At 38.6% G+C, this 15,635-nt stretch overlaps 1 protein-coding gene across 1 annotated transcript in view; it reads right to left on the bottom strand.

Annotated features, from left to right (window-relative positions):
- Positions 1 to 15,635, bottom strand: part of METTL16 (methyltransferase 16, RNA N6-adenosine) — a 56,741-nt gene that overhangs the window by 33,228 nt on the left and 7,878 nt on the right. The window contains exon 3 of the mRNA XM_007454192.1: positions 5,334 to 5,533. Coding sequence (XP_007454254.1) covers positions 5,334 to 5,533 — 200 coding nt within the window. The remainder of the gene's footprint in view (positions 1 to 5,333; positions 5,534 to 15,635) is intronic.

Here is a 15,635-nt window from a genome sequence, read left to right as displayed (position 1 = left end):
GGGGTATGAGTTTATTAATTAATTAATTTATTTTTGCTGTGCTGCGTCTTCGTTTCTGTGTAAGGGCTTTCTCTAGTTGTGACAAGCGGGGGCCATTCTTCATCGCGGTGCGCGGGCCTCTCACTATCGCGGCCTCTCTTGTTGCGGAGCACAGGCTCCAGACGCGCAGGCTCAGTAGTCGTGGCTCACAGGCCTAGTTGCTCCGCGGCATGTGGGATCCTCCCAGACCAGGGCTCGAACCCGTGTCCCCTGCATTAGCAGGCAGATTCTCAACCACTGCGCCACCAGGAAAGTCCCTGTATGTTAGTCTTAACTCATAATTAGATTCAAATTTCCTAGAGGGTAGAAACCTTGCTGTCTTCTTTGTATGCTGTATGTAAAATGAAGTATGCATAATTGGCTGGTGATCAAGAAATACATGACTAACTGAAAATTGTCAAAGCAATTTAATTTACTTTATAAAAAGTCTTCATTTTAAATCTTTCCCAAACTTGATTTTCTTGAAAGAAATCAGTGTTATTTGTTAAAACACCACAGTAATATCTTAAAATAGATCAATGTATACATCCCATTCTACAAAAGCAGAAAAAAATACATAGGGTATAAAATTTTTATAATATTAAACCACCCAATTCCCCTCATATCTATCTGTAAGTTGTTACCTGAAGGAAACCAGAAGTTAACAAAACAAAAAAACCCTAAAAACTAAAGAGAAGATTCATTTCTTAGATGTGGAGACATGGAAAAACATTTGATCCAGATCCAAAACATCAGTCATTGGCTTGCCCCACCATAGTTTCAAGGGAGACGTTCAAAGGCAAATGGTCCAGGCAAAAATCTCTCTGACAACTAGGGTTTGGTCCTAAACTTGCAATGTAGAACCTCTAACCATAGACTGGACAAGTATATGTTTGAGTATATACTAACCACAAATAATTGCTTTTACAACCTTTAACTGATCTTGGCCAATAAGATCCTAAAGAGCATACTCAAGAGAAGAAAAGCTGGTGTTCTTCTCGGAAGCCCACAGTAGTCAGCCCATACCAGCCATTCCACACCCACTTTCCACTGACCACATCATGGTGCCAGTCTAGCCTTCTAAGGATTTGGCAGCAAGAGCTGGAGGCCAGAGATACTCCTAACCCAGAGGAAAGCCAGTCTCATCTTACTGCTTCCTCATTAAGTACTCAGAACAGGCTAGTAAAAGACATGACAACAACTGATAGCCAGAACATTTAAGCTCTGACAGTCACAGTGATTGCTACACTCCCTATCATGTTCCCCTAACAGCATCCTGGCCCTGATGCTACTGGGCAAACATCTCCTTGGGGATGTGGGAGGTGGTGCAGGAAGGAGTGGTAAAGGGTACTCAAGCTCCTCTCAGAGTTCACAACTATTTAGCCCCTGCTAGCCACTCAGAATAAGGAAATTAAGGAAATTTAAGTAGCACTTCCAGCTCTGTAGAAAAAAAAATCCAAACCAGATCCCAGGCCCTTGATTCTCATACAACTACCTCTCTCTTCGTACTTCAATTTCATTTAAAAGGAAAAAGAAAAAAGGACATCTTCCCTCAGCTGCCCTAATATCAGGTGCCAAGAGGGTAATAATCGCAGGTAAAAGACCTGTCCTTCGCCAAAAAAAATCAAGTTTCTCAATTCTTAAGACCAGAAGACTTGCATTCTAACATCCTGATCCCCTCTGAAAGGTGAATGACATTTTTTAAACATTTTTATTTATTTATTTTTGGCTGCGTTGGGTCTTCGTTGCTGCACGCAGGCCATCTCTAGTTGCGGCGAGCAGGGGCTACTCTTCATTGCGGAGTGAAGGCTTCTCATTGTGGTGGCTTCTCTTGTTGGGGAGCACGGGCTCTAGGCACATGGGCTTCAGTAGTTGCAGCATGTGGGCTCAGTAGTTGTGGCTCGCTGGCTCTAGAGCGCAGGCTCAGTAGTTGTGGTGCACAGGCTTAGTTGCTCCACGGCATGTGGGATCTTCCCGGACCAGGGCTCGAACCTGTGTCCCCTGCATTGGCAGGCAGATTCTTAACCACTGCGCCACCAGGGAAGCCCATGAATGACATTTTGTGCACGGGCTTCTCATTGCAGTGGCCTCTCGTTGTGGAGCATGGGCTCTAGGCACACGGGACTTCAATAGTTGTGGCTCGCTGGCTCTAGAGCGCAGGCTCAGTAGTTGTGGTGCACAGGCTTAGTTGCTCCACGGCATGTGGGATCTTCCCGGACCAGGGCTCGAACCTGTGTCCCCTGCATTGGCAGGCAGATTCTTAACCACTGCGCCACCAGGGAAGCCCATGAATGACATTTTTAAATGGATAATAATCCTTGTAATGATAAATAAAAATGAAAAGTGTATAACCATAGAATTAGAGCAAACTAATGGAGTCTGGGGGAAGAATTTATATAAAACCCTAATTAGAATGAATGTGATTTCAGCAAGAGTGCCCCTTGTGAAGAGCTAAAATCCATTAACCTCCTATATCCCCAAGTGTTATTTTAGAGGGTTTGGGGCATAATTAAAATAAATTAGTACTAAATAGGCTCTCAAGCTTTTAAAGCTTTTTATAACCCATCAGCCAATCTTCTGCCATGAACATAAAAGAAAAAAACTTTTGTTAAACCCCATTATTTTTACATAGCGCTTAGTTCATATTGGATGTTCAGAATTTTGAATGTTGAAAGAATGATGTATTTATCCATCAACATTCAACAAATCATTTACTGAACACCTACTGTGTGCCAGAAACTTTGCTAGGCTTTTGGATATTATAGTAAGCAAAAAAGTAATAGGCTCTGTACTTTGTAATCTAGTGGCAGAGAAAGACATTAATCAATCAGACAAGTGAATGTGTAGTTTAAAACTAAAAAAAAATGCCACGAAGGAAAAAACATGGTTTTCTAAAGCTCATATTCAAGGAACCTATCTTATACTGGAAGGTCAGAGAAGGTTTTCTTGAGAAAATAAGGCTTGAGTTGACAACTACAGTACAAATAAGAATTAATGAGGTGAAGGTGGGAAGTTCCAGGCAGAAGGAACAACATGTACAAAGGCCTGGAATCATGACATCTTATTAGAACAAGTGCCAAAGACAAAAAAGAGAAGAATATAAGATGAGGCTTAGAGGGACTTCCCTGGTGGCGTAGTGGTTAAGAATCCGCCTGTGGGGACTTCCCTGGTGGCGCAGTGGTTGAGAATCTGCCTGCTAATGCAGGGGACACGGGTTCGCGCCTTGGTCTGGGAGGATCCCACGTGCCGCAGAGCAACTAGGCCCATGAGCCACAACTACTGAACCTGAGCTCTAGAGCCTGTGCGCCACAACTACTGAGATTGTGTGCCACAACTACTAAAGCCCGCGCACCTAGAGCCCATGTTCTGCAACGAGAGAAGCCACCACAATGAGAAGCCCACGCACCACAACAAAGAGTAGCCCCTGCTCGCCGCAACTAGAGAAAGCCCGCGCGCAGCAATGAAGACCCAATGCAGCCAAAAATAAATAATAAAAATAAATAAATTTATTTAAAAAGAGAGGGGCTTCCCTGGTGGCGCAGTGGTTGAGAGTCTGCCTGCTGATGCAGGGGACGTGGGTTCGTGCCCCGGTCCGGGAAGTTCCCACATGCCGCGGAGCGGCTGGGCTTGTGGGCCATGGCCGCTGAGCCTGCGCATTCGGAACCTGTGCTCTGCAACGGGAGAGGCCACTACAGTGAGAGGCCAGCGTACCGCAAAAAAAATAAAAAATAAAAAAATAAAAATAAAAAAGAGAAATCTATGAGGCCTAGAGAGACCTAGAGGGCAGGAATCAGACAATGAAAATTCTAATAGGCCTAATAAAGGTTTGGGGTGTTTATCACAGAAGCAATAGGAAGCCATTAAAGTGGTAAAGATGTGCTCAGATATGGTTTATGCATACTTTCTGGAGAATGGAATGGAGGGGCAACAGAGTGGACAAGAACAGAATAGTTGAGAAGCTATTCTGTAGACAGGGAGAAATGATGGTGACTTGGATTGGGATGGTGGCAGCTGAGAAGGAGAAGAATAAATGATTTAAGAAATATTTAAGAGAGAAAAACAGGAAACGATGATAGACATTGTCAGTGAGAATGGAGAGAAGTAAATATCAAGGACAACAAGATTAGGAAGAAAGAATATGAGTTTGGTCTTGGACGTCATGAAGTCTGAGAAGTTTTTGAGATATCCAAGTTTCTCATATATTTGGGACTAGAGTTCAAGAAAAGTGATCTGAGTTGGAGGAATAAACAATTTGTAGGTTATCTGCATGGAAGCAGAAAATAAAGTCATAGATATGGATGAAATTGCCTAGAGATAAAGTGCTGAATAAGAAAAGGGTTAAAGACTGAGCTTTAGGGATTCTCAACATTTAACACAAGAAAGTAAGCCTGAAAAGGGGAGAAAAGTGACTAGAAACGAAAACAGAAAACCAGAGGAGTCTGGTGTCATGGAAGAAAATGGAGGAGAGTGCATACAGGAGAAAGGAGGGGGTCAATAAATGCTGCTGAAAAGCTCATGTACGATGAGCACTGAAAACACACACAAATGCTGAACATTTACTACTATCTAGAAACTGTGTTTCCTATTAACTATGTTCAGAAATAGGGTCCACAGTTTTTAACTCAATTCTTCACACTTTCTATAAAGGATTAGTAAAGGCCAAATGATTAACAAATTTCAAACCCTATCAAATGAAAATACTGGCTATGGCAAAACATATAATACATTTATAATCGCAAAACATACCATGGCTTCATTTCCTTCTGTTTCTCTACTTACATTCCCAAATGAATCAAACAGGACAGTCCTCTCCATTGCAGAAGATTACAATTAAGAGAACATCTTTTTAACTCGATGTCTTTTTTCTTCCCTTTAATTTTGGATTAAATACTCTCTATAAACAATCACCTAAGAGATTCCTAGAAGTATTCAGTCCCACATGATCTTTTATTAAGTGACCATCACCACAAAATCCCAATATAGGGACTACTGTACTAACACCAAATAATTCAGAGTAAAAATAATGCCCAGCTGACACGGACATCAACGTGGTAATCTGAAGAGCTAAGAAAACAAGGGCCTCACTTTCATTCTGCACTTCTCTTACCCCCTTGCTCCGTTTGGTGCTGACAATGCCTTCTCTCCTCAAGAGAAAGTGACAGCAGAAAAGCCTAGGTATCCCAAATAAGAACAGTGATATCTGTAGCCAGCTTCCTTCACACAACAAATACCCAGAAATTTTCAAAGAATTTGCAAAGACCTCGCAAAATTTATAAAACTTATATTTAGCCAAAACATAATTGAAAACCATGTACCTATGTCAATTCCTCTTCGGAGAGTACTTTTGTCAGAGTCCTGATGACCGATCAGATCTTCTACCCAATGAATATAGTTGAGTCTCAAGGGAACTGTGGGAATTAGTCTCTCCAGTGGAATATCAATAGAAAGTCCAAAATCTTCTCTTAGGAGAGTACAAGTCAGAGCTCTGACTGCTTCAGGGTCTTTAAAATTAAGACTGAGGGGTGGAGAAAAAGAAGTAAAACTGGTTAGTAAGACTCACTGCGTTCTACAAGCTTTAATGCAACCAGGTAGGACCAAACACCCACCTGTTTTCTAGGAGATCACACATACAAATAGTTACGTAGCACATTCAGTGCAGTGGCATACACATATGGGTGTTTAACAGTCACAGTATGTGAAAGACAGCATAAATTTCCACCAAAAATACTGCATCTTCATACATGAAGCACAGAGGACAAGAGTACCTCTGTTCCAATTCCTGCCTAATTGTCTCCTTACTTAGTTATGTGACTTTGGACAAGTTATTTAGCCTCTATGAGATCGTTTCCTCAGCTGTAAAATGGGGATAATAATACCTATATGTAGAGTTGCCGTGAGATAATCTGTGAAAAGTACTAGCATAATGCCTACTACATAGTAACCGTTTTACAAGTGCTGGTTATTTTTACTATTATCAAATAACATGATTTGATGGTAGCATTCTTTGAAAATCATACTTAAAAGTGGAAAGGAAGCAGTATAAAATGTTTAATAATGAAAACAGGTTAACATACTTAAATATAACAAATACTACAAGCACCAAATTTTTAAATGTGACTATTTTTAGCAGGTTTCCTGAGGAATAATTTACATACTATAAATTCACCTGTAAGTACACAATAGTTTTTCGTATATTCCCAGAGTTGTGCAACAATCCAATTTTAGAACACTTCTATCACCCCCAAAAAGAAACCTCGTGCCCATCTGCAAGTCATTCCTCATTTCCACCCTCAGCTCTAGGCAACCACTAATGTACTTTCTGTCTCCATAGATTTGCCTTTTGTGAACATCTCATACAAATGAATCATATAATATGTGATCTCTGCATCTGGATTCTTTCACTTAGCATAATATTTGTGAGGTTCATCCATGGTGTAGCATGTGTCAGTACTTCATTTCTTTTTCTTTTCTTTTTTTTCGGTATGCGGGCCTGTTGTGGCCTCTCCCGTTGCGGAGCACAAGCTCCGGACACGCAGGCTCAGCGGCCATGGCTCACGGGCCCAGCCGCTCCGCGGCACGTGGGATCTTCCCGGACCGGGGCACGAACCCATGTCCCCTGCATCGGCAGGCGACTCTCAACCACTGCACCACCAGGGAAGCCCGACAGTCAATTTTTACACATGCAAAGAAGTTCACATCTGAGTACCACACTAAAGCATTCAAACAAGTTCACATTCTTTATTCTATAGTGGTAGCCCAATCTATTACTAACCTTCATTGCTAGACGCACAAAAGGAATATAATCAATTCTGATGCCTATGTTCAAAGCCTTAAAACCTGAAATGTGAAATTTCAGAATTTTTCTATCAAAGAAACGTAATAACCTAGATACCTTATAAAATAAACGATGAGCAGTATCATCTAAGAGCAGTACCTATTTACAGAATTGTTAACCTAAAATTTCTGAATGTTATTTTGTACTGACATTTTGAATAAAATTGTGAAATTCAGGAATTGCAAACTCAAATATTTACAACGTACTACTCAAAATGCCAGTCCCTGACAAGATACAGAACTTGTGCCAGAAAGTAAATCAACACACTGAGTCATAACCAAAGACATGTCTGCTGAACTAAACGTGCGGCACAAGGTCCTCGCCTCTGTGGACAGTAACAAATGGTTTGTAGCCGAGCGGGCAGACCAAAGGCCACACTTCCGGTAGCACTATGCCAGATGACACAAATGACCATTTCAAAGGGGATGGTCACTACTCAGTTCTAGGTAATTAATGTCAAGTGGGTTTGCTGGCCCAGTTCTGCTAGATCTCTAAAATTTCCAAATGAAACCAGCAACCCATATTTTTATATGAAATTTCTATGATTCTTAAAATGTATGTAGACAATAAATAACTGCAAGCCTTATATAATTCACAGGCCGACAGGTGGCAACCTCTATTGTAAATAACAGAATTATAAAGTTGGGGTACTTGGCTACTCCACACTTCTAAAGAAGTATAAAAGTGTTTCACTCTCTTTGGGCACTACTTTGCTCAACTGAGTTATATGGAATAGGTTAGAATTTTTAAGAGGTTGTGATTGCTGGCGTTCATACCTTTACTCATTCAACAGGTATTACATGTCAGCTACATGCCAGGCATTGTGCAAAATGCTGGAGATATTGTAGTAAAAGCAAATACAAACATAATCTCTCCCTTCATGAAGCTGACAGTCTGGTAGAGGGTAGGTATTAATTTAAGAATCATTCGAATATATGTAAAATTGTCACTGTGATGAATGCTATAAAAGATAGATACGAGGTGCTAGGAAACCTACATAATAAGTGGGACTGCCTTAGGAAGGTCAGAGAAGGCTTCCCTGAGGACTGAAATAAAAATTAACAAAGAACAGGGGGAAGGGAACATGGTATTCTAGGGTCCTAGGTAAAGAGAAGAGCAAGTACAAAGACCCTGAGACAGGAGACTTCATGGGGCATACTGAGAAACAGCCACTGTGTCTAAAATGCAGATAGCAAGGTAGCATGCATGGTTTAAAATGAGGCTGGAGAGGAAGACAGAGGCCAGATTATATAGGACCTTATAATTAGGGTAACCATATAATTTTATCAATTAATTCGGGACACTTCTGAAAGTGAAAGTATCACACCCGGATAATTATAATCTATGTTAAGGATTTATGTCTGGTATGGAATAAGGATGGACCAAGTGGAAGCAGAGACAGCAATGAGAAAACTACTGCTGTCATCTGAGTTAAGAGGCTGGACAAAGGTGGCAGTGGCAAAGACAGGGAAAAGTGAAAGGAATTTAGAGACATTTAGGAGGGAAAATTGACAAGATCTGTTGATGGACTGATATGTGAGGTGAGGGAGGATGCATTTACAGACATCTCCTAGGGTTCTGGCTTGTTCAACAAGATAGACAGTGCCGTTCACTGAAACTGGGAACTCAGGCAGAGAACCATTTTTGAGGAGAAATATCATAAATTTGAGCTGTATTTGAGATATCCAAGTAGAGATATTGAGTAAGTATGATCTCTAGGTATAGAGCCCAGAAAATCTGGAAAAAGAGATTTGGAAATCTGGAAAAAATGTATAAGTGATTTGCAAACAAACAAATGAGGACCTGGCACAGATGAGAGTGTGCCTAAGGAGAAAACACAAAGTGAGAGGAAAAGACAGCTTAACACTAAGCCTCAAAGAATCCTTTAATGGTTGTACTTATAATCATTACAGAGGAAGCTACACCAGGAGACAGGGTGGAAGAAGGAAAACCAGGAGAGTGTGATGTGGTGCCAAGGAGCCCAAGGGAAGAGGGTGTCCATGAAGGGTAAGAGTGTCAGTTACCCCAGTGCTTCTCAGGAGTCAACTGGAAATTGAAACTGGATTTAGTGATGTGAGACCATGGAGACCTTTTCAGGAGCTGCTTTCGTAGTGGTAGAATTCAGAATCCACCCTGGAATGTGCTAAAGATTAAGTATGGTATGAAAAAATGGAGACAGTAAAAATAGATAATTCTTCAAGAAGCTGAGTTATGCAAGGGAGAGATGGGGCAGAAGTGGTAGGGCTGACGGAGAGGTTTCTTTACTAATTTTTTAATGGAAGATTTAAACACGTTTAAAAGTCAATGGAAAGTCACAAAGGCCACATATTATGATTCAATTTACATGAAATATCCAAAACATGCAAAGCTGTAGAGACAGAAAGCAGATGAGTGGTTTCCAGGGGTTGATGAGACACAGTAGAGGGGAGTGACTGCTTAATGGGTATAGGGTTTCTTTTGTGGTGATGAAAATGTTCTGGAATTAGATAGTGGTGATACTTGCACAACCTTGTGAACATACTAAGAACAACTGAATTGTACACTTTAAAATGGTGATTTTTATGATATATGAGTTATATCTAAATTTTTTAATAAGTCAAAAAGAAGAAACTAGTTGACAGACATTAAATATTTAAATAAAGGAATACTGGACTATGTAAGGTTCTTGAGATGGGGGAGGGTATGGGATCCAAAGTACAGATGGAGAATTTAATTGAATTCGAGTATCATACTACTACTACTACTACTACTACTACTACTACTACTACTACTAGGTTGTCAAACAGAACCAAAAGCCAAACCTATGGTGTTTTGTGTTTTCCACCAACTCATACCTACCCACAACTGAGTTTAAGAATTTTTTGTTTCTTAACTTTATCACACCTATGGTCAAATAAGCAATGAGATAGTAGTATCATATAAAAACAAAGATCCTGGAACAGTTGTAAATGACCATTACTGTTAGCCCTATATTAGCCAAAGAACCCAAAATCCTACATGCAAAATAGTAAGAAACTACCTTGATCAATCAAGTTGGTCTCTTAAATGTGGATTGCTATGCTAGCTAAAGAGCAAATGACAGGGAAGAAAAACTTAGTCATCCAAACACTTCTTTGCTCTTTCCAATTAGTTAAGAGTACTCCAGTTTTTCTAGCTAAGCCCAGTGACTTGCCCTATATTCAGTGAAACTTAAAAAAAAAAAAAAAAAAAAGAAGTCCAAGAGTATGGGAAACAGTTAAATATATTTAAGTTTTGCATTACAGAAAATTTAGGAACAATCTAAAAGTAGTCATTAGGGAGTTGACTGAATATAAGCTATACCACATCCACACAAGAGAATACTCTGCAGTCATGAAAAGGAGTAAGACTGGGCTGATTCACAGTCTTGTATGAAGAGGGTTCCTTGATAAATTAACAGCAACAACAACAAAAAACTCCCACAAGTTTGGGTAAAAGCATATATGTACGTTATGATCACATTCTTGTAAAAATAAAAACAAGACAAAAAAGACGCTATATGTGAACATGCAGAGAAAACAATCTGGAAGGGTCAGAACCACCTCTGGATGTGGAAATTCTCATATTTTTGTATTATCTGAACACATGTTACATAATACCTTCATAACAACAATAAGTGTTTTATAACTATATGGAAAATGTTTATGTCAAGTGTGGGTAAAAAAAAGTCCTTTGATTGTACCTATAGCAAAATTACAACCACAAAAATTACTATATATGCATAAGAACAGGGCTTAGAAAGGAACACAAGTAATTTGATCTCTGGGGTGGAAGAACCGTGACCTTTTTTCTTTTACGTATGCAACATTCCCATTATAAATGTAGGTAGGAAGGATATATTTCTATAATTTTCCCATTAAGGGCTCTATAAATGTTTGTAGAATAATAAAAAAAAAAACACTTCCTTTTTCAAAAAGGAAAACAGATCCTTGGTTCCAGAGTACTTGTTTTCCATGAAAGGGGGCCAATTCTGTTGGAGACCAAACCAGCATATTTCCCACAATGACAGCAATCCCCAAAAGATAGTAGCGCAGCTTGAGCATTGATTACATGGCTTCACGAAACATTTGGAGCAAGAGAAACAGCAATATAATTAATATATTTTCTTAGTGCCTTCAAACAGAGTTGTTTATATAAACAATTCTCACTGTTTTAAAAAATGTGCTTACTTTGATGGAATAGAGCATACAACTTATTAATAAGGAACTACATCCTAATCACCAAAAAGTATAAGACATCAAGCAGAAGCTAGTCTAATTGAAGAAAATACACAAAAATCAATGAAGAGCTGATTCTTAGACTTTGTTATTAGCAAAATGAGTGTTTGTTTTCTTACTTTTAAGAAAATACAGACACTAATCTGAGGGTTGGAAATCTTGTAGGACAAAAGTGAAGTCATCTGACTTCACTAGTTAAATATCTAGGTCACTTTAGCACCCTGGGACATTCAAAATTCCTGAACACAGGCAAGATCTTTTTTCATTTTCATTTCTGAGAGCACAGAGAGGCACAGGGACTAAAATTAGCTCTCACGTGGAAATTAGCAATTTATACCATCAGTCTTTGTTGTTTGTTTAACACATCCAGCTTCGTAAAACAAAACAGCCTATTGTCAACAGGCTCAGGTCTGATTTCCCCATGATGACTCTAGCTCTGCTATTGATGAATACAGTATTACCATTATTAGATGGAGTTTGGAAAGATACATTCTGTAACCATGGTTAAAGAAACAATCATTCTAATACTGTAGAGGCTGAACCTTATGTAACAATAAAGGCTGAAGCCTCCCCACCCTACTCCAACATTGGTTTCTATTCATTAGATCTTCACTGAGGTGCTAAAAATGGTACAGTCACAAACTATGACACAGCCCTTCAATGCCAGGTCTTTGATTTAAAAACAAATCAGTTAAGTGTCATACTCTATTCAAACTCAACTGACAGGGCTCAAGTAAATTGCAGGATGTTCCTATGGGGCTGGTTTCTGTGAAAAAGCACAAACTAAAATTTAATTGAAACGGTCAGATATGATTACAACAAAGCAGTGACGGATGCAGGGGAGAGAGAGAAAAGAGAGAGGGAGAGAGAGAGATCACACCAGCAATCCTCAGTACCTTATCAAGTGTACCAGGCTTAATAACAATATCTATCCTTTACTAAGTGTCTACAATGTCAGTCACTTTGCACACATCATTGCTAACCTTTATGACAACCATCCAAAGTATGTCCTTTTATCCCTCCTTTTTAGATGAGGAAATTCAGTCTCAGTAAAGCTAAGAAAATTATCTAAAACCTCACAGCTGGTAAGTGGCACTCTCAAGACTGGTCCTTAGGATAATTCACTCAGAAGTGCCCCTCTTTCCATATCAAACCCTGCTTCCCTTAAGAGAGCACTTAAGGGCTGAGCAAATAAATGACACTTCAATCCATCTCAGGTCTAATGTTCTGCCTGGTATTCCTTTTCCATCATTACCTGGGTTTACATTTTGGCCATTCTTTTCCACATATCTTCTTGAGTTAAATAAAAAGCCACTATAAAAATAAAGAACATTCTACTGATGCACATAATCATCAACAACTCTTACCTAAGTAAGCAGCAAGGAGGATGATGTCCAGGAGCAGGTAGGTTGTTTACATTAAAAAAAAAAGTACATATCTTCTCTTCTTCCTCTATCATAGATCGCTTCTAAATATGCTGTACTACCAACCATAGGGAAGCTCATACTGCTCCCATTATTAAAGCAGAGGAGCTCTCCTCAAGCTTGCCTCATCCTCTTGCCATCCCTTCACAGACAAATTTGCTTTTCCTTGCAAGAAATTTTAAAATTACTTTTGCCTATCACAAAACCACCACTTTGAACATCAAGTTCATAACTTTTAGTCCTTTTCTATGCACAGCATATCAGCACAGATACTTTGGTTTCAGTATGAAACAAAATGATGATGTTTTATAATCTGCAACACCCATTCCATAGGCTACGTGCTATTCCACTGTATGGAACTGCACTGTAAGAACCTACAATTTTGGAAATTTAAATTATTTCCAATTTTCCTTGTTACAAACAGCCTTGGGATAAACATCCTCAAACATACATTATTTCATTTAAGTACGCTTTTAGAACTTTCAAAGCTGCAATTCTACCAGCATTTTATCACTATGCCTATTTGACTACATTTTTGCCATTGGTGGATACTGCATATTTTTTCTTTGCTAATTTGGTCCATTTGTCTTTCTTCGTTTGTAAATTGCCTGTTTTTACCCTTAACCTATATATTAAGGTTTTTTTCCTTTTTCTTATTGTCTTCTAAGAGTTCTTTATATTAAGGGAGCTAAATATTTATACTGTGTTGTCACCTTTTACTATTTCCTGATATGTAAAAGTTTTTACTTCTTATGTAGTTGAATCCATAGAATTTCCTTTATGAGTTCTACCCTTGGAGTTTACTCAGAAAGACCATCCCTACACCAAAAGTTACACAGTTCACCTATATATTTTTTTCTAGTTCTTCAATAGAATAAATATATTGAAATCATCAAACCATCAGGAATTTATTTTGCATAATATATAGGAAAGGGAATCTAATGCACTTTCCCCACAGCTGTTCCAATGCATCTCCATTGGCGTCTGCCTCCACCCTTAACAACCTGAAATGTCCTTATTCTATGTTACAGTCTTTACATGGTGGGGTGGTATCTTACTTAAGAGTCAGCTTCCAAAGTAAGCATATAAAGTGAAAATCCAAGAGAACACTGAAAAAGCTCTTTAATCATTCATAGCACTGTAAGAGATTCACATTATGAGAAACACACAGGAGTCAAGACTGATCATGACAGGAAGATTCACCCTGTCCACTCTACACTCCCACTCTATACTCCCTCTGGGAGGTATACTACCGAGTAGAATGCAGGCTGGAATCACCCTATTTAATGTGCACATGCTGTTGAGACTTGAATGCCACTTTGTGCCAGACAACTGATGGCCCATTCTTGTGGCACTACTGGGCTAATGTTTTAATTACTCGAACCTCACAATATATTTAAACACCCATCTGGGAAAGTTTACAACCCTTCACCTTGCCATCACCCACTTATAACATTTGTTTTGAGTATCTTTTCTTTGAACAGAAGAAACATTATGTCGCTTTCTCTCCCAAAAACCTTAGAAGGATTTTGATTTGGGGAAGAATCAACATACTAACTATACTGAGCCTCCCCATCCAGAAACACATGGTATCTCTAGATTCACTGTCTCCCCTAGACCCCTGAGGGTAATTCTGTTGCTTTATCCACATAGATCTTAACATATTTCTTTGCCAAGTTTCTGCCTATTCCTCTTCGTTATTGTGGATGGGATCTTTTATTGCAACTATATTTTCCAGCTAATATCTGGAAACCTATCAATTTTCTATTTATTTATATACATTTAAAAATATTTATATGTATGTTTTATTCAGCAATCATCTGAATATTTTTAGGTAATTCTCAATATTTTTTCAGGTAGACAATAATCAAGCCATCTGTAAAATTGTAATTCTTTTTCCTTCTAATCTTATTAACTCTAAATAAATAAGGGAAGCAACAGACTGAGCCAGAGAGAGTTCCAACTCAGTCACTTCTTAGTGTTATAAGCCTGTGCAAGCTATTTAAAAAGAATGTGTGCGACTTCCCTGGAGGTCCAGTGGTTAAGACTCTGCGCTTCAAATGCAGGCGGCGCAGATTTGATCCCTCGTTGCGAAACCAAGATCCTACATGCTGAGTAGCAGCCAAAAAATAAAGAAAATAATAAAATAATGCAGTATCAATTAAAAAAAAAGAATGTGCATTTACAGATTAAAAGTTCAAAATATATCACTAAATCAAATTCATTGATTATATTATTTAGGCTCTCTATCAGCAGTACTTAACCTTTTTTGGGTCAATTACTCTTTTAAAACTGAAGTTCAAATTATAGGTTAAAGCTTTAAACCCTATCTCCCCAAGAAAAAGAACATACACAAAGAGTATTTTTACCTAATTGTCTTTGAAGCATTCATTGATCCTCTGAAAGTCCCTGAGGCCACTGTTCTGTTTATTTTTCTCTACTTGGTTGGAAAGACAAAGAAAAAATGTCTCTGAATTATATCAAACACTTTTTAAAAGATATTTCTTATGTTACATTTTCCAACATGCTAAAAGTCTTTATTTAAGTCTTCATTGAACGTTATTTCTTTTGTCAATACAAACTAGTCTTCTTTTTCTAATTTGAGGTTTTTTCTGCCTTCTATCTTACTTTTTTTTAATTTGGAGGGAACTCTCGTTTGTTTAGTATATTTTTGCCCATCCCTTTATTTTTTATTTTTCTGCAATTTTGTTTTAGGTATGCCATCTGTAAATGGCATACAGTTAGATTTTATAGAAGAATTATTCTCATGCATTCGACAAATATTTATTGAATGTCTATTACTTGTCAGACACCCTTAAGCCATTCAGATATGTTGTGATAACAGATCTGTTTGGTCTGCTCTGAGTGATTTTTCTTAAAATATATAAATCTTAAGCCATCTTAAAAATCCTAACCATCCTAAAAATCTTCCTCTGGTTCCTCAAAGTCAGAGCAATCAAGTCCATTCTACTTTGCATGAGCTAAGAGCTATGAAAGGCTCTTTGTGACCTGTTCTTTGTTTTCCTTTCAGTCTCATCTCCTAGTATTCCCTAAGCTGTTATTCTATACCCACTTCATCCCCATCTACATGCAGTTCTGCAAACTTACCAGGCCTTTCAAAAA

Source organism: Lipotes vexillifer, unplaced genomic scaffold (assembly GCF_000442215.2).
Source record: "Lipotes vexillifer unplaced genomic scaffold, Lipotes_vexillifer_v1.1 scaffold680, whole genome shotgun sequence".
Taxonomy (NCBI): domain Eukaryota; kingdom Metazoa; phylum Chordata; class Mammalia; order Artiodactyla; family Lipotidae; genus Lipotes; species Lipotes vexillifer.
The sequence above is the reverse complement of the archived record's forward strand: the minus strand, read 5'-3'. Positions and strand labels throughout refer to the sequence as shown.